The sequence below is a fragment of the Atheta coriaria genome, unplaced genomic scaffold (genome assembly GCF_025399875.1).
Source record: "Atheta coriaria isolate IRGN ID8LTWV9N9 unplaced genomic scaffold, Caltech_Dcor_3.1 hic_scaffold_2_pilon, whole genome shotgun sequence".
In the NCBI taxonomy this organism is placed as follows: domain Eukaryota; kingdom Metazoa; phylum Arthropoda; class Insecta; order Coleoptera; family Staphylinidae; genus Dalotia; species Dalotia coriaria.
This window is the reverse complement of record NW_027045444.1, coordinates 2,490,129-2,510,108: the sequence shown is the minus strand read 5'-3', so window position 1 is coordinate 2,510,108 and position 19,980 is coordinate 2,490,129. Positions and strand designations below refer to the sequence as shown.

Genomic DNA, 19,980 nt, shown 5'->3' with positions numbered 1-19,980 from the left:
ACCGCACCAAAAGTGAAAGTCTTGCGAGCATCTGTAAGTAATGCAACAGAATGCAACGCAATGCACTGCAGCAGAATGCAAGCAACATAAATGTACCGTTGCATACTTGACTTAAGTCGAGTCGATTTGGACTTAACTTTTCCCAACTTGTTTTTTATCATTGCTGAGTGCGCAGGTAGTAGGTATCGGTGGCTTACTTACTCACTGACTGAGTGACTGACTTTCGGCTTAAGTCATAACTGGATTTACCTGACTTAACTTAAGTCATCTTAACTAAATCTTAACTTACTTAATTTAGGAATTCAATTCAAATTAATTATTTTTTAATAATTGGCTAACAATATTACTTCCGTTGTATGTTTTGACAAGTTTTTCGAAACATTGTCGATATTTGTCAAAGCAGTAAAAACGAAAGTACGAAAATTTCTATTTTCTTACATTATGTATTTAGTGATTGTGTGATGCGTGTGCATCACTTTGTTTCCAATTCCAATAGGAACACAATCTGTACAGTTACAGCATTATGCAATTTCCTATCTATTTATCTTCATTGTGCATCGTCATTATATAAATATTTCTGAATACAACAATCAACGACCATAAATGTACGAGACTTTAGACTTAAGTCACATTACTCAAATTAAAAATATAAGATAAATGTTGTGTTGACAGCGAGAGAAATAAAAATTGAACAGAAATAACTTAAGTCATTATAGTTAAGTAATATGACTTAAGTCACTTTTGGAGACATATCAATTACAAATTAATTTGATTATTTCTATTTTATAGTTTAAATAAATGTGACTTAAGTCACTTTACTTAAGTATACTAATGTGACTTAAGTCACTTTACTCAAGATAAATAAATTAAATCACTTTTCTGAAATTTATCAATAACTAGTTTTTTAACTATCCAATTTTTTACATTTAAGTAATGTGACTTAATTCATGATACTTAAGTCAAATGACTTAAATTAACACAAAATGAGTGTGATAATTGTGTGTACACATAGATATTGATTAATTAATAATCATCGTTAGAGTGTGTGGAAGCATGGAGGTGAAGCAAAATATTGTCTGGAGTGGCTGAGTAAAGTAAAACTTTGCTTCGTTCAGTTAACTACAACGCATCGAACAGTTGAGTTCAGTTTTTGCATCTTGCAGAAAGTGAACAACTTTCATTTTCATTTTCATTCGCGTGTTGTGAGTTTTTGTGCTGTGTCCATTGTGTAAAACTGCAATAAAATGGTAAATTATTAACTAATCACTAATTATTTATTAATTAATTAATTTTAGAATATGACAAAGACATCTCATCCGTTTTTTGACGGGCTGAAAACAATCCCCGAAGGAAAACACAAAGAATTACAAAAAATTCGAAACTGGTGAGTTAATTACAATATTCCTCACAATAATTATAATAATACGTAAAAGTGAAATTAATTTGTTGATCAATCAATTTCTAAAACGTGTTGAAATTGCATTGTAATTATGAATTTCATCATAATTGTTTGTTTAACTTCACACGCCAAGTTTTTTTCACTTTTTACAGGAAATTGATGAATACTTTCCGCGTAAGCATAATTAAACGATTGTTTACTTAGTTTAAGTAGACTTAAACAACCTTCAACTCGTAATAAAATAAAGTGCAATACTATTAGTTTTGATTTGAATCATTGATCAGCGATTAACATGGAAATTGTAAATAATTGCGAAAAAGCAACGAACGCACTTGACTTATTTGAATTCGCATAAATTTTGTGTTTTGACTTAATTGTCAGTGATTGTACTTAAACTGCAATTATTAAGTTCTGAGTAATTTTTCAAGCGTAAACAATTTTTGTGATGACATTGAACTATATTTTTCGTCTACACCTTTGAAATATTAATAATATGCGATGGTGAAGCGATTGCGTAAAGGTTAAGTGGACTTAAGTAAACTTGAAGAATGTTAAATTCGGCGGTTGAATAAATTTTGATTATGTTCGTGGTCACTTTCGTGGTCAATGGCAAACTACGCAGTATTAGTTCCTAAAAGTGACTTAAGTCACTTTACTTTTATGTTATGACTTAAGTTACTTATAAAAATTTACAGAAAAAGTTATATTTCTATTATTGTTTTTACATTTAAGTAAAGTGACTTAAGTCAGTAGATATTAAAGTGATTTAACTTAAGTCATGTCGGAAAAATATAATATTGTCATCTTTAAATTGTATATTATTAATTAATTCAAGGATTTTTATAACTTGACTTAACTTAAGTGACTTTTTGAAGTATTTTCTTGAAGATTTAACACTAAGTGGCTTCAGTTATTACTAAAATTTAACTTAAATCTTTGAAACTTATTTATCTAAGATTTTAGTTCGAGATAAAACGATTTTACTTAAGTCACTATATTCAAATATGACTTAAGTCATAATAAAAACAAGAATATTGCCATTTACTAAATTTAAATAATTAATTAATTCAAGAAAATTTAGAAGTTGATTTAAGTGACTTTCTGACCTTTTTTTAGACTCATCACTAAGTGACTTAAGTCACTTCAAAAATTAAAAATTATATAAATAAAATATAATATCAATTTTTGAATTTAAATAAAATGACTTAACTTAAGTCACTACACTTAAGTAAAACTATTTAAGTCACATAATTTAAAAATAACATATTGTCATCCTCAAAATTTCAATAACTAATTAATTCAAGGTTACGAGTATTTTATAACTTGACTTAACTTAAGTAACTTTTGACCTTTTCCCTACAGGCTCCTCACTCAACCGCATCTGCCAACGATAAGTGACGACTTCGTGTACCTCTTCTTACACGCCTGTTACTACGACCTCACTCGCACCAAGTACACCATCGATCGCTACTTTACCATCCGCTCAAAAACTCCAATGCTATTCGCAAACCGTGATGTGGATCACCCAACAATTCAAACATGCATCGAACTCGCGTAAGTAACCCCAAAACACTCAACTTATTTTATCATTAGTTTATTACGTTGTATTAAAAGATCGAAAATGGACATTAGACGGTCACTTGTTGCCCTTGCCCTTTCCCGTTCCCTGAGAACCCTCATCATCTCCTTGATCCTTAAAATTCTTAATCAACTCTTTGATTTCTTCTTTCTTAGCTTCAGCAGCCGCCTTCAACTCCTTCAAAGTCTGCTCTCTTTCCTTACTCAAATCTGCCCCTGAGGCCTTGGAAGCCAACTCCTTCAAATACTTCAATTGGTTCTTCAATTCCTGAGCCTTGGCCCTTAATTCTTTAGTTTGATCCTGTTGGGACTCCTTAGCAATAGTCAACTCTAATAATTTCAAACTTTCTTGCACTCGTTTATTGGTTACCTTTTCATGTACCAGACGTCTAATTTCACTGACCTGTTGTTTAATCTGAAGGTCACTCACATCCATGTTCAGGTATAATTTAGCTACAGTCTCCCTCAATTCTGTGATAGCTTTAATCCATTCCACTTCCATATTTGCTTTGGTTTTTGCTTTTCCATCTTCATTTCTTTCCCGGCGGATTCTCGCTAAATTTTCACTTCTTTTGGTAACATCCTGTAGATCCTTCCAGGCCTCACCTCGAGTAAGAGCTAACCTCTTATGGACATTGTGCAACCTTCTGTTGATGTCATCATAGTGAGCTTCCAAGGCATTTTGACTCTTCATCAATTCATCCAAATGTGAAGATAAAGCTTCCTTTAACCCTCGTTGTTTTGCATTGGTCATATCTGTTATAACCTTGATTTTCTCTTTGAGTTTCTGAACAGTAGCAGTTATATCATCTAATAAATCCTTGGTTTCTCCCAATTGTTTCTTCACGCGATGAATAGAAAGCTGTGTATCTTCATTTTTGGATGCAAGAAGTTTGTTGTATTCTTGTTGCTTGTGTTCGAGGACATTTCGTAGGCGACGTGCTATTATATCCGCATCTTCAGGTTTGTTTTCAGGTATTACTGGTGTTTGTGATGAGTTTTCTTCAGGTTCCCTGGTCGTGGTTCCTGTTTCCTGCTTCTTTTCTTGATCTGGGGTTGATGTAGTTGGGAATATCCGCGCGAGGTAACCTGCAACCATGTTTACCAGACTCTCCCGGGAAGGTTTCTTCATTTCTTCATTTTTGATAGTTTCAGGTGAGGACTTTTCTTCAGGTTGATTTTTATTTGTATCTTGTTCTTCATTGGGTATTTGTTGATCTTTGGGTTTACCATCTTTGACCTTAAGGGTATTACTCTCAAGGTGAGGTCCTACCACATTGGGTACCATCTTAGATATCATGTAATTCACAGGGGGCATAATCATATCCGCCATTTTGAATATTAATCCTCCCCAATAATTACCATCAACTTCTATGTAATTGTAATTCTCCTGTTGGTCATTGATTGAAGAAAGGACAGCTGATGGTAATCCACTGTCATGATCCGCATCAAATATTATTCTGTGTCTGGAAAGGGTCTCATTCCCAAAGTAGTTACACATGATCACAGGTACCACACTAGCACCTATAAAGTTCTTCTTGCTACCCTTTTTACCCTCTTTGTTTTTATCTTCTTTGGACTTGTCATCATCTTGACAGGTACAGACCCTTTTGGGATTACAACTAAAAGGTCCCGGGTGACCCGCATCTACCATTTTGAACTTATGCAGACACTTTTCAAAGTCATTACAAAGGCGTCTATTGGTCTCATCGCGGTACACCTTAATCTGAGGGTTCTTCTGAGCCTTGACCAGTGACATGGTCATTAAATTCTTAGCCCTCCATTGTTGTCGTTCTTTATGACCAGTTGCAATTGCCGATGAAGTGTCTACATAATCAGGAGTTAACTCCCTTCCAGGTGGGCTTAAAGTGGTACTTTGATTAGGATCCATGAAAGTAGCTACTCTTTTGGGTAGAGTTGTATAGGTTGTAGGTTTCTGCAGGCGTTTCCTCTGGCGACGTTTTCTTAAGGTATTGAGGTGGTTCCAATGGGCGGCTATTGCTTTAAAGCATTCCAATTGCATCCGACGGGATTCTTCTTTGTTTCTGCTACATTGGACCAACTCACCAAAGTCAATCGTAGAATAATCCACTGAAATATTAAAAAATTAGAAACAATTATTTGAAAATAAGTCTAGAACCTTTTCCCATAGGGGTTCGGCACCGGTCCTTCATTTTCTTTTCACAAGCCTTTCTTGTTTCTTCTTCCTCAGCTAACCTCCTAGACATCTGCATCATGTGCTCCCTTTTACGGGCCATCATAAGATCATATTCAGTTGGTATCGAATAATCAAACTCTTTCAGGGAGCACTCATCAATTGGTAAGGGTTCTCCAAAAAGATGGGAATAGAAGGTATCCCTTTCCTTGGAATGAACATAATCATCAACACTTTGAGGTCCTTTACAAGCCCCAAACGTAGGTTTATCCATAGGTTGATAACAGTCACAAACCCCAAAAGTAGGTGCTTCCTAAAATTACCCAACATATTTTATCATACAGATAATAAGTTCCTACTCACAAACCTGTCCCCCAAAACATCTATCCGCATAGAATACTCCATCTCCATCTTGATCTTTACCAGGTGGGAAGATATCTTGAAACGTCTTATTCCTCAAGTCCCTACACAAAATGGGATCATACCAATTAGTCAAAGGATCACTGATAGCCACTTGGTTATTAGGGTCGACCATATCCACCTTGGTTAAAGTAGGTTCCTTACAAGAATAGGTATCCACTGCAGGTTCACTGACTTCCTTCAAATAGGGTTTCACTGGGGGATCAACCATGGCAGGTCCAACCCTTGTCCTTTTACCATGACAATGTAAATCTCTCTTTTTGGGTTTAAAGTCTACATTGTTACCAACATCCTCTACATTCTGACCCTTCTTCTTTTTGGGGTTCTCACCGACAGGTTTAGCTTGAAACACTAGGGTATTGGGTTTCTGTCCTTTGATAGTCTTGACATACCTCATCAACTCCCTTTGCATATCTGAACCTACCACCTGTCTGCGGTATGTAGACTGGAGGGTATAGAGCTTCACTTCACTCACAGCTCGTGGAGGTCGTTTCAAGGACACATTAGTCATGGCAGATTTTCTGATTTGTTCAGTTTCTGCATCAAGGACTTGCTTCTGTTCAACCTCCACTTTGTTATTTGGTGTAGCTGTGATTTTGGTGATGATGGGTCCTTCATTCATATTCTTCAGATCAATTTCCAAGACAATCTTCTCTGCATCAGGTGGGACTGATAATCTAGTCTTGTGATTTGTACCATCTGAGGTTATCAACACTTCATTACCATGGTCCAAAGAATCAGTATAAGTGGAGTCTCTTTTTTGATAGGTTACTGTGGATCTTCCATCTTCAGAGGTGATAGACATGGTCTGAGGAACATATTTTGGGATCTTGGACTTGGTTGAAGAGGGTTTATCAGATTCCAGGTCCAAGTTCTTTGCAAAACTAGATTTGGACACCCTATCAGATTTGATATTGGTCCCAGATAGTTTTTTATGGTTCAAGATGATAAAGGTCTCCATCTCGCTGGGTTTCTTCGAAAGTTCAATCTGAGATAATGGTGTTGTTTGATGAGGGCTGGTGAAGTCACCACTAACCCTTTGTGGTTTGGTACCCATGAAAGCCTTTCCGGTGCTGTCCATACCAGGACACTCAACCATTAAACCTTGTCGGGTACCATCCAGACACTTAACTTTGGTAGACTTTGTACTTTTAGAGGATTTACATTTCTTCAGTTTCTTCTTGTTCTTCTTTTTCTTCTTCTTCTTGTCTTTGCATTTTGTTTTGAAAGTGGCCTTGGCTTTCTTCTTCTTTGGTGTTGCGCATACCATACCATCATTCTTCTTCTTTTCCTTCTTCTTCTTCTTCTTCTTACCTTTCCCTTTCTTGTCTTTTACGCCATGTTTTTTGCAGAATTCTTGGGGGTCTTTGGAGGGTTTGGCTTTCATGTCTTTTTTGTGTTGGGCTTCACATGCGGCTTTTACTTTTCCACCGGATGGACATTTCTTCAGTTTGGCATTACAGGGTAATTTTGTACCACCTTTACCAGCACTGGTGGCTGATTTTGATGCTTTTAAAACACAGTATTCGTTTTGGCTTACTGATTGACTGCTTTTGCTGCATTTTACTTTGGACTTGGATTTCTTGGATTTCTTCTTTTTTAACTTTTTAGAATCTTTCTTACAGATACTTTTCTTTGATTTCTTCTTTTTAGAATCTTTCTTGGAAGAAGTTTTGCATAATGACCACTTTGATTTCTTCTTTTTCTTTCCAATATTTTTAGAAGATTTCTTTTTGCAAATAGATTTTGAAGATTTCTTCTTTTTTAGATTTTTGCTTGACTTCTTCTTGCAAATGGATTTTAAAGACTTCTTCTTTTTAAGGTTTTTGCTAGATGTTTTCTTACAAATATCTTTAGAAGACTTCTTCTTTTTCAGACTTTTGCTAGATTTCGTCTTGCAAACATTTTTCGAAGATTTTTTCTTTGCTAGATTTTTGCTAGATTTTTTTTTACAAATATCTTTGGAAGATTTCTTCTTCTTCAAATTTTTGCTAGACTTTTTCTTGCAGATATCTTTAGAGGATTTCTTCTTTTTCAGATTTTTGCTCGACTTCTTTTTGCAAATAGATTTTGAAGACTTCTTCTTTTTCAGATTTTTGCTAGATTTTTTCTTGCAAATATCCTTGGAAGACTTTTTCTTCTTCAAATTTTTGCTAGATTTCTTCTTGCAAATATCTTTGGAAGATTTCTTCTTTTTCAGATTTTTGCTTGACTTCTTTTTGCAAATATATTTTGAAGATTTCTTCTTTTTCAGATTTTTGCTTGACTTCTTTTTGCAAATACTCTTTGAAGATTTTTTCTTCTTCAAGTCTTTACTAGATTTTTTCTTGCAAATATCTTTAGAAGACTTCTTCTTCTTTAAGCTCTTACTTGACTTCTTTTTGCAAATATCCTTAGAAGACTTCTTCTTCAATTTTTTACTAGACTTCTTTTTGCAAGGATTTTCAGAAGTCTGTTTTTTCAACTCTTTGCAAAGTTCTTCTAAAGACTTCTTCTTAGTCTTCATACTGGATTTCTTCTTGCAAAGGTTTTTAGAAGACTTTTTCTTCAAATTTTTACTAGATTTCTTTTTGCAAATATTCTTTGAAGACTTTTTCTTCTTCAAGCTTTTACTAGACTTCTTCTTACATATATTCTTAGAAGATTTCTTCTTCTTCAAGCTTTTACTTGATTTTTTCTTGCAAATATCCTTTGAAGACTTCTTCTTCATTTTCTTACTAGATTTCTTCTTGCATATGTCCTTTGAAGACTTCTTCTTCTTCAAACTTTTACTTGATTTCTTTTTACAGAGGTCTTTAGAAGACTTCTTCTTCTTCTTCAACTTTTTACTTGATTTCTTCTTACAAATATCTTTCGATGACTTCTTCTTGCTCGATTTCTTCTTACACAAACTCTTCCCAGACTTCTTCTTCTTAGGAGGTCGCTTCTTACATAAATCCTTAGTGTAGTTTTTCTTGCACACAAACTTAGGGGCTCCTTTCTTCTTTTTCTTCTTATCCTTCTTACCTTTTTTCTTACACTCACTGCGTTTCTTCTTCAAAACCGATAGAGTCTCATCCAGCTTCTGACATTTCATGACAGACTTCTTCTTACCCACTGAAGAATCCGACTTACATTTCTTCTTCTCCAAAGATCCAGGAATAGTCTTACCAACTTTGGACTTAGTTACACATGGCGCAGACTTAGATTTCTTTGCTTTAGACTTAGATTTCTTCTTTTTCACCTTACACTTTGACTTAGACTTAGATCTAGACTTAGATTTAGACTTAGACTTAGACCTGCATCTAGACTTAGATTTTTTAGACTTAGACCTAGACTTAGATTTCCTAGACCTAGACCTAGACCTACATTTCTTCGATTTCTTAGATTTCTTATGTTTTTTCTCAGTACCTTCAGCTATTTCCCTAGCTTTACACTGAACAATGGCCGCCAATTGATCCAAAGCCTTTCTAACTCTTTCATCACAATAAGAACAACATTCTTCAATAGAAATCTTCTTATTATCTTTCTTAGCCTTCTTATCCTTAGGTTTCATAATATAAGTACAAGACCCACCTTTAGACTTAGATCTGGATCTAGACTTAGACTTAGATTTTCTGCGTCTACGTTTTGAACTCATCATCCTCTGACTCCCATCAGTTTTGATTCTACATCCACTTTTCATACAAAGCAAAGACTTGGTATTATCCTTACCAATAACCAAATTTGTTAAAGCCTTATTCAGACTCGTTGAAGACTTAGAAGGTTTAGCTTTCGTTGAATGTTCATGCCTCTGAGTCTTAAACAACCCCATCGCCCTCAGTTGTAGACACAGATGCTTATTGGTAAAGTGGTTAACACTCATCGGAAGACCACCACGTATTCCACGAAGCTTAGATACACTATGGCGGATCATATCCCGGTGGGCAATACTCACCACACCAACATGGTGTTGATGGTGATGTCGCCTGCTTGCCCCCAGTGAAGACGTCAGCCATTTTGGTTTGGGTGATGCAATATGACAAGTTCCACGATGGGCGCATGCGCTCGACAGATATAATGCACGTGCCACTCGCAACACTTTTTGAGCTTGATTCATTTTTAGAATTTTTTACTAGAATTTTGATTTTTTGCGTACAATTAAAGAAATCACATGGTTTCAGAGATGAGTTGGAGGTGTTGTTCTGAATGTGGTAATTCCATTGATTTTCTAGCACTTTATTTGTTTTTTCGAAAAATCGAAAAAAACACAATAAAGTGATGATGGTTAATGAAAACACTTAAATTTAGAATTTAGTTACAAATGTGTAATAAACTAATTGGGACTGATAGTGAATAGTCCCGTAAAATAAAATTTGAAATTTGATATGTCCACGAAAAATTTTGATGACCAGGGACCGTTTCAAAAGTTGGACTTTTATGATGGTGGTTAAACAAACTCTGACAGCCGAAATAAACATGAAATTTTCATGGTCTCCTAGAAATATTTAAAAACAAAATTTAAAAATCAGCCATTTTGATTTTTTTTATTTAAAATTATTTCAGGCATGTGGTGAGACTTCCAAAACTTACCCCGGATGGTTACAAGGTATTGATGTACACCTGCAAGGACCCAGATTACACCAAATTGGTTTTTGCTGATGCAGTCAAAGGATTCTGTATGTTCAACGACTGTGCCCTTTCTGAAGATGGTTTGGCTGAAGGATACATCGTCCTTTTTGATATGAAAGGTGTTTCTCTGGGACATTTAGCCAGAGTGTCTCTACCACCTTTAAAAGCCTTCTTAAACTACATCCAGGTGAGTTTATCAACCTCCAAAGGAATACCTTCAATTTTTATGGTTTTAGGAAGCCCATCCTGCAAGACTCAAACAAATCCATGTTCTGAACACTGCGAATTACATCAACCACATCATGCGTATCATCCTCCCACTTGTCCGTTCTGAATTCTTATCCTTTGTGAAATTCCACAAAGGGAACGTACCTGAAGGTATACCCATTGAGATAATGCCGAAAGATTACGGTGGTGAAGCTCCCACAGTTAAAGAACTAGACGAAGAAAGTTTATCAATGGTGGATAAATACAGAGACTGGTTGAAAGACAGCGAGAAGTACCAGGTGGATGAAACTAAACGTATCAAAAAAGGTTCATGGTGGGGCGGGTTGTTTGGTTATGGACAACAGACTATCCCGAATAATAACAACATGGCTCTAGTTGTTGATGGACAACAAAAGGTTTACTTAAAAGACCTTCAAATTGATTAAATTCAAGAGGGATACCATCAATTTCTACAACAGTATTCTATATTATATCTAACACTCTGTATATATATATAAAATAGTTCTTAGGTTTGTGATCAAATTTGGTAGGGTTCTTATTTTCTGTATGAATTTTAAATTTATTTCTGGTTCATTCAATAAAATAACAGTAATTTAAATTCAAACATTCAAAGTGGTCCCAAAATTTATTTCTGTCCTCGAGGGTACCTCAGGGTCTCTTTTAGGTCTTTACAGCATTTCTTGGAGGATTCCTGAAAGTCTTGACGAGCCTCTTTGAAGATGTTTGTCAGACTCTGTTGACGTTCAAGAGTTTTCCTGGTGTGATGGATTTGACAATGTGGGCAGTTATTGGGAGATGTACCTTTGGGTCTGGCGATTATCCGGGCTGTTAACAGACCCATATTCTTATCGTAATATTTCTCCTGAGGAGGTTTGGAATGACCTGTTGTAGATTGGGTTAAGGCTTGTGCTTCGGCTTTTTTGTGGTAGATTTGTGGGTAGTATTGTTCACTCCAGAGTTCATCAGGTGTGTTCAGGAACTCATCGGTTTTCTGGGCCATTGATTTTAGTTTGTTTGTGGTCACCTCATACATCTGGTGGAACATCTGTATGGGTTTGGAGAAGATTGGTTCGGTTTCTTCTTCTTCAGATTCTTCAGATTGTTTATTGTAACTGGTATAGTCATACCTGATAGTTGGAGAATTCTGGTGGAGCATGATACCATGTGGGTTAGGTATATATTTTGGAACTGGGAAATTTTCTACGTCTAGCATATTGTTCTGGGAACCTGAAGGTACATCCATGGTATGATTATCTTCAGATACAGAATTCCTAGCAATCTCTGGTGTAAGCCTAGATTTCTTCATTTCTTCATTAGGATGGAAAAGTAATTCTACATCTATGTTGGCCTCACCTCGTGGGAAACACAAAGTAGCCTCATCAATCACCACACCAACACCTGTCTCAGAACTCTTTCTAGTCTTAGAATCTTTCAAATCACTAACATCTGCTTCATTTAAACAAGCAGTCATAGAATCACCAAAGTGCCTTTTATCAACAGAATACTGATGGCGATTCTTTGTGTCCAAGACACAAGTGGTACTCTTTCTATGTTTGATATTTATCGGGTGTTGACCTGATATCAACATGGGAACTGTATTCAATTTACTCGAACACTTCCTTTCCACCTTTGTGGATTTCCGAATCTTCTCCAGAATGCTATTATCTGAAGTTATACTTTCATTATCTTCCCCAGAATGCTCTTCTCTACTTATAGGTAAATTCGGAGATGAAATACTAACAGCAGCATCATAATCAAAATGTTTATCCATCTGAGGCATCAACTTCAGATCAATCAAACATCTTTTATAATCATCCAGACATTTCTTCACTTCCTTCATACATTTCTGTAATTGAAGACCTGAAGTGCTTTTCTCATAATGAGTATAGTCGTAGTGGTTAAGCTCATCAAGATATTTCCACTTTCGTGATGACTCCGATTCTTTGACCATAACTTTATCTTCAGATTTTTTTATCAAAGCAGTTTCCTTCTTCTTTTCTTCTTTTTCCTTAACTTTCAATTGATTCATCTTGTTAATCTCTTCTAAGACTTTATTACAAATCATCTCCATCTGTTTCTTGGACATACACTCAGGAGTACTCATTTCTTCAACCTCTGGAGTTACAGAATGCATTGCAGAAGAGATTTTCTGTGTCCACTTTTTCTGAGGTCTTCTGGAATCAGCACTATCACCTAGAGTACTAGCCATGCTTAATTCTGTAACTGATCCATTTGGTTTACACACATGTATACCTGTTCTAGGTTTATCAACATCAATAGACTTAGAATTAAGTATTTCTTCTTTGACCTCATTCAGAATTCTGTTATTGCTTGCTTTCAATAATCTTTCGTAGACTTTATCTGCAATTACATCTGTGGATGATCTCAGAGATAAAACCTCTGGACATATTTTCAAATCCAAAGATTTTCTGTAATCAATTAATTTATCAGGTGTTTCAGGTGTTAAAGGTGGAGATACAGATAGTGAATCTCCAGAAAGTTTTGCTTCAAATTCTGCAATTTGTTTTCTCACATCACGAAGTTGTTCTTGATAAAACAAGCGTTTTGCATCATCAAATTTAATTTCTTTTTGTAAATTCTCTAATTTTTTAATTTCTTTATCAACGTATTGATTTCGTTCACTGCGAATCGGTTCTAATCTAGCTTCTTGTTCTTTTCTGCGATTCGGTAATACTGATTTACTTGGAATCTTTGAATGTGTGATATCGTGTTCTTTCATTGTAGAGCCCTCTGGGTTTTCGTTTTCTAAAATTTCTGTTATTGGTGTTGATTTTTCTTTACATTTGAGTGTCTTTTCACTTATACTCTGTAATTGATCTTTGTCATAACAAAGATGCACAGATTTTTGTAATTCTAAGTCTTTGGATTTTTCTTTTTGCTTATCTTTTTTGCAAATCACAATGTCTGGTGTTGTAACCTCACTTCTTATTTCTTCTTTCGGTGTTTTTACTCTTTCTTCGCTGTCTGCGTAATTTTCTTCACTTGAATACACAGGAACTACTTTCTTTGTCTCAGCTTTCTCAAAACTCTTCGCTCTCATCTCAAGTTCTTCTTTTTCTAACTGTTTCTTCAATAGTTTCACATCAGTGTAACTTGTTTTATCAGATTCAAAATCTTCATCGTCAATTAATAAAGATTTAGATTTTTTAGCTTTGTTGAAGAATGATGTGCTTCTTTTAGACCGACTGTCAATTTCTTCTCGTAGACTTTTACGTACTTTAGTACCCATTTGATGTTCAGCTCTTTTCTCAGTCTTCTTCTTTTCTTCAGCTAATTTTTTACCCACTTTTCTGTCATCTTCTTCTACTTCTTCAATGCATGAATCAAGAGTCCTTTGACTATCTTGAGAAGTCCTTGGTTTATATGGAGAATATTTTCTAAGCTTTTCTGTATCATACTTAGATTTCATTCTGAGATACTGTTCTTCACAATCTCTTATAGGTCTAGGTACAGAATACTCTTCAAGTTTTTTATTTTGTTCTTCAAAATTTTTCTCAATAGGTTTACTTTGGAAATCCTTTTCGGAAGCATGTTTAGACTCCGAATATTTCTGAGAATCTCTAGTTAGTGTCTTGTCTTCTTCATCTTCATCATGATCTTTATATTTATATTTAGTTGAGAAATGCTGGATATTTCTTTCTGAGTCTTCCTCAGGGACATGTTTAGATGCAGAATATTTATCAGGTTGTTTTGGGAAACATTTCACAGATTTTTCTGTGTCATGTCTTGATTTAGACTTAGAAATTTTATCTGAACTTCCTCTTCCACTTTCCTTAGATAACGAGGTTTGTTTTTTACTAGCATTCTCTCTAAATCTATTTTCTGCTTTTTTCTGAGCTTCTGATCGGTAATCTTCAGTTACAAACTCGTAAATTGTTTCGGTAGATGGTTTCTGAAACTGATATTTCTCAGCCTTGGGTCTGGGAGTTCTTCCACTGCAACAATTATTCACACTTTGTTTCATTCTAGGAGAATCATCATCTTCTTCTTCTTCTTCTTCTTTTGCTTTACATTTTTCTTTTGAGAAAACTGCAGTCTTCTTCAAAGGAGTAAATTTACTCTCCTGCATTTTCTGTAACTCCTTAATTTGCCTTGCTTTGTCTTCGTAACATTTCCTTCCTTCATTTTCCTTCTTCTCTTTCAGAATATCTTTATTGTAATATTTTTCTACATCAAACACTTTATTTCCTTTCCTTTCTGGAGTAAACTTTCTACAATTGCGACTATCAAATGTATCTTTTTCTGCATCTTTTTCATCTTTTGTTAATCTTTTAGATTTCATTGCATCGTGATGACTTTTCGCTCCATAAACTTTATTCTCTTTCTTTTCAGGAGAATATTTTCTACAAGTACGACTATCAAACGTAGTATTTTCTACATCACTTTTATCTTTTGTTAATCTGCGAGATTTCATTTGTTCAAAATGACTTTCCGTTCCAAAAACTTTATTCTCTTTCCCTGAAGAAAACTTCTTACAATTATGACTGTCAAATGATTTCCTTTCAAGATTATCAGTCTTTTCTTTTAAAATCTTCTGAGACTTATTCTGGTCAAAGTGTAGACACCTTGTATCAGCAAGTTGAGAATTATAAGAACCACTACAACTCCCACTACTTCTCATACGTTTAACAGGGAAGACTTTATCAGGTGTGTAAGGTTTTTGTTTTGGTTCATCAGAAACTTCATAAATATTTGATCGCTTTATAGCATATCTATAACCTTTGAAAAATTCCTCTTCTTTATTCTGTGATTGAAGTTTCTCACGTTGCCTACGCATTCTGGCTTGTAAAAGAGTAAACTCACATGGATTCTCTACTTTCATTAGATCCAGAATAGTTTTCTGTAAATTTTCATTCTGAGCGCAGAGTTTCCGATCTGCGCACTTTCCAGGCCCACCTGAGCAAATTTGACAACTTGGTGGAGGACATGTATCTTCCGGTTTGAAAACCTTTTTAGAATTACTCGTAGTATCTTTCTTCATACTTGTTTTAAAAAAGTTTTTAATAGCTGCAGCTGATGTAGAAGAACTCTGCTGTAATTTTATTGTTGATCCCATTAATCCACTTGGTTTTATACTTAATGTAGAATTCTTCAACACCTTCTTAGAATCCGATTTTAAAGGAATTTGGAATATTTTTGACTCACACTTAGGTTTCGTTATTTTTTCTACTGGAGGAACTGGAGGTTCCTCTTTGAGCAAAACTTTTAAAATCTTCTTCTCACAACTAAACTTATTCGGAACCAAATTAGTTAGCGAACTTGACTTGGGTTTTAGATTCTGACCAATGTCCATAAACTTCCCATCATCAACAGGTTTAGTTGGAGATTTTTCTACGTCTTTACGAGTATTCGGAATATATCCAACTGCAATTCTAAAAGTCTGTGGATTTGCTACATTGGCTTCAGTCTGAGTCTTCCTCAGCGCATATTCCACCCTATCAACTTGATTCTGTAACAGATTAATACAATATTTCCTCTTTTTCTCTCGTATATCTTCAGGGGTACATTTGGGTACCACCTTTTTGAATGGTAAACCTAGATTTTTTTCACTTTCGAGTTTTTTAACTTCAGAATACGATTTGTACTTCATCCAATTTTCTGTAACTTTTGGATCGTTATATTTCGGATAACTGGTAACCTCAACCTGTTTAGGATTAACCTTAGTCTGGATATTCTCAACACACATACTCTTATGAATCTGAGCAGATTGTATATTCTGAGATTTTCTTTTCTGAGACTCCAATGGAGTTGCAGTCGTTTCTTTCGTTGGAGTATTATGAGCACAACTAGTATTAAAGTTACGATTTCCAGATGTAGAATTATTTCTGGTAGAGGTAATCTTCTTACAACTGATCTCAAAGGAATACCTTGTTTTTCTGGAATCTTCAACAGTTTTATGAACACTGGTACATACTTGACCCTTGCGTTCACTTGCGAATGATTTATCAAGTTTAAGTTGAGGTTCAGATTCTGTGATGGTTTCAGGAAACTCAGAATTTTTAAATGGGATAAAAGATGGTGGATCATCATGGATCTCACGCCCACTGAATCTTCTGTAATGGTTAAGTTGATCTTCAGTTTTTCTAACCACAAAATTCATGTTAGCTTTGACAATTTGTGCGTTTTCATTCAATTTCAACCCGGCATGACACTCCTGAAGAAGATCCCTGAGCAAACCTCCAAGAGACTTAGAAAACTTGATCAATTCTTCACCTTTCAGTTGCTTCCCATAAACAAAAGCCTTCATTGTATTGGATATCTTATTCTTATTATACCGCTTCACAATTGACTTAAGTTCGGTTTTATTTTCATCCACAGGTATGAGTTTCTTTGAAGGTGGGACATAGATCACAGGTCTTTCAGAATTCATCTTCCTTACAACTGCCTGTTTGATATTCGATAACAAATTCAAACGATTCTGTAACTGCTTGAGTCTTTTAAGTTGGTCCTCTTTTGTAGGACGACAGTGGGTACAGACCTGGACCTGGGGGACAACTGCAACCGCACCTGGAGAGGTTACCTTCACCCCAACTGGATGAATCAACTTAAAACCCTTTTCTTCTTCATTGGAAGTAAATAATTTAAGGGCTTCATTGAAAGGGCATACATGCCCTGGTGAAGAATGGACCATACCACAATATTTACATTCATGCAACAACTCATCAGCAGTTGTAGGCATAGGTATACCTTTAGTTGAAGTTGAATAAGTCCTCTTAAACATTGACTTTACACCAGGATTCTGTGGTCCGAAATAATCTGACTTCTTCAAGAGGTATGTCAAAGGGCACTTACCATTAGTAAACTGACTATGGAACAACCCACATACTTTACATACCGGACGAGGGTTTTTCTTAGGTTCTTCTAACTTCTCAATAGTTTTAGGTTCAGCACCTTTTTCAGAACATGACTTAACCACAGGTGGTATACCTTCAACTTTTATTTTATCTTCCACAGGTAAGACCTCTACTTTTTTATCAACACCATCTTTAGAGACATCTTTTTTATCTTTTTCTTGACCTTGACTTAACCTATAAGACTTATATACCTGTTGTTGAATGGCAGTGGCAGTACCAGGTTTCTTTATATTATGTGTAACACTTATCTTGGTTTTAGGTCTGTGAGAATACAACGCATGCGCATTTCTACACTCACGTCTGTTTTGTGTCCCTGGTAAAGTCTCCTTAGAAGAATACCTGCACATACCTAATAAACCTTTGGGTACCTTAGTAGTGTTAGAATTCCAACTACCAACACGTCCACTACCACCAGAGGAAGTCCTTCTTACTTTTGTTCTTCTAACCTCTTTCAAGTCTTTTACAGGTATGTCATCCTTAGGTCCATCAACAGATTCAGATGCTTTGAAAGCCCAACCTCTAGGGGACTTGAAATGTGCAGCGTACATCGGGAATTTAATCTTCAACTTTGGTGTTGTTCTAGGTACATAGGTAAACAGATTCTTCTTCTTTGCAATTTCACAGAATGACTTGTAAACTGACACAGGGAGTCTTCCATATTCATAATCACCATCTTCTGTGTTCTGATCAGCTGATTCAGTTAAATCCAAAGCTGGTACCGCATGTTTTAACTTCTTCTTTTCCAGAAGAGTAGCTTGAGCTATTTCTCTAGCCTGTTGCCATCTTTCTAAACTTTTCTGCTTCTTTAAATGTCTCTGCCAGATGAGTTTAGGTTTCTCATCGTTTAACATATAATATGGTAACTTATTCTTGGTAATCTTCGTTTTGAGTACAGGTTTCTTCTTTGCTTGCAACAACTCTGCATAGTCAGCTTCAGTCAGCTGTTTTGTAGTCTGATTCCGATAACACTGCGCTGGTGTGAGTTTAGCCATAAACTGTTCTTTGAATGAAAGCTCTCCCACATCAATTGGTACCCTCTTCAATGGAGCATTAACCTTGAATTCTCCTTGTCTCGCATCTTTAATATCCAGTTTACCTGTGTGTGGATTTTTTACCAGTTGGAAGAACGGTTCATGGGTATCTTGGTGAGTTTTCTTAACATGTTTAATTTTTGCGATATTTTCAACAATGTCAGGATGGAGTTTAATCTGTGACGGAGCAAAAACACACTTTTTCAAATCCCTGGAAAATGTATCAGCAGTATAATCAGGATCTTCATAATCCATCGAAGCTAAATCAACAGTCTTTGAACTTTTTCTTAAAGCAATCGAATCATATCTGTTGGTTTTGATTTTATCTTTAAACTCTGGTTTCAGAAATGGTCCTGCAGCTGTCATATAACCACTAAAAGCGTGGTTTGATTTAACAGGTGCGACATTACAAAGTTGGTTATTTTTCGTAGTATATTCAGCGATGGTTTGTTTAATGGTCTTCTTAACCAAATTCAAATTATCCCCCAAATCATTTCCTTTATTCCATGGCGAACTAGGATAAACAGGTTTTGACCAATTGGAGAATTCACACACTTGCATTCTTCGAGTTGTGGGTCTGGATAAAAAATTACTCCTGTCTTCCATTTTGGGTGTTGATATGCAACCAACATCACACGGTGTTCCTATAGATGGCGCACTTTTACTGACAGTACAATTCTCTTGATATATTTGATGGAATCTTTCAATATTTGACATTTTCTTGCTTAGTTTATTTTGAGCTTGACCCAAGTAGAATGATCGGACGTCACGTCTTGGAGCACTGGCACTCTTCCTCAGGAAACATCTTGAACTGGGTCGGGATCTCAAAAAAGGCGCCATTTTCTGTTTTAGACCAACTTCTGTTCTTTCAAGTGGGAATTTTGCTTTCTTACTAATTTCATCTAACAAATCCGCGTTTTTCCTGATGATATCCATTTTGCTTTGATGTTGTAACGTGGATACAAACCGAATCTGTTTGAGATTTCTTGAGATGATCTTGCTTTGTGGCGCGGTGCGTCGTAGACATATCTGTCGTAAATCGCCATTTAATGGCGCGTACAACATGCGAAACCATTTGAAATTCATTTTGAGGTTATTTATCTTCTGTGATTAAAATGATCATCAAAATTTTCTCATCATCAATATTTGAGATTCGTCCACCTGATATTTGCGAAAACGATTCGAAATCTAATATAAGAGGCAAAAACCGAAAATAAAACTGATACAATTTTGTAAATCAGTGTGGGGATACGGCGACGAAAATTCAAAAATGCGACGGCAAATTTTGAGGAGAGGCTCGTCGAGAACACATTAAACGAAAACTGACTTTTGCTTCTGTCAACCATGGTCACCATAACAACCTGTCAAAAAATAATTCAAGAAATAAAAAACAAAGAATTTTAAAACAATTGCCAATTTAATCCTGTCCAAATATAATATTTATACAAATTTCAGAATTTCGTAAAAAAACTTCAGATTCGTCATTTGTCACTTAGCCTTGACTCCTTTCACAATCTCAAACACATCCAGGATCTTCTGGTTGTGTTGGCGTTGAGCAATCTGGATATCCTTCTCTAATTTAGACAAACGAGGATTTTCAGATGTAGAATTTGATTTTACAGATCCCCCAGACGGGGTTTTGGCCTTCATGGTAGAAGAAACCATAATTTTGTTACTGGCACATTCAGAACCATCATCATAATC

General features: G+C 35.5%; 2 protein-coding genes across 2 annotated transcripts; one reads left to right on the top strand and one right to left on the bottom strand.

The window, feature by feature from the left end:
• The first annotated feature begins 1,090 nt into the window (after positions 1-1,090).
• On the top strand, positions 1,091-10,974 carry LOC135803404 (retinaldehyde-binding protein 1-like). The gene is made up of 5 exons (XM_065317005.1): positions 1,091-1,247; positions 1,296-1,384; positions 2,762-2,953; positions 10,077-10,329; positions 10,379-10,974. Exons 1-5 carry the CDS (start codon positions 1,245-1,247, stop codon positions 10,793-10,795), a joined length of 954 nt encoding a protein of 317 aa, XP_065173077.1. The 5' UTR covers positions 1,091-1,244; the 3' UTR covers positions 10,796-10,974.
• On the bottom strand, positions 2,978-9,995 carry LOC135803402 (uncharacterized). The gene is made up of 3 exons (XM_065317000.1): positions 5,500-9,995; positions 5,118-5,445; positions 2,978-5,068 (listed from the first exon to the last, which is right to left on the bottom strand). The coding sequence occupies exons 1-3, from the start codon at positions 9,628-9,630 to the stop codon at positions 3,036-3,038; spliced, it is 6,492 nt and encodes a 2,163-aa protein (XP_065173072.1). The 5' UTR covers positions 9,631-9,995; the 3' UTR covers positions 2,978-3,035.
• Positions 10,975-19,980: the final 9,006 nt, after the last annotated feature.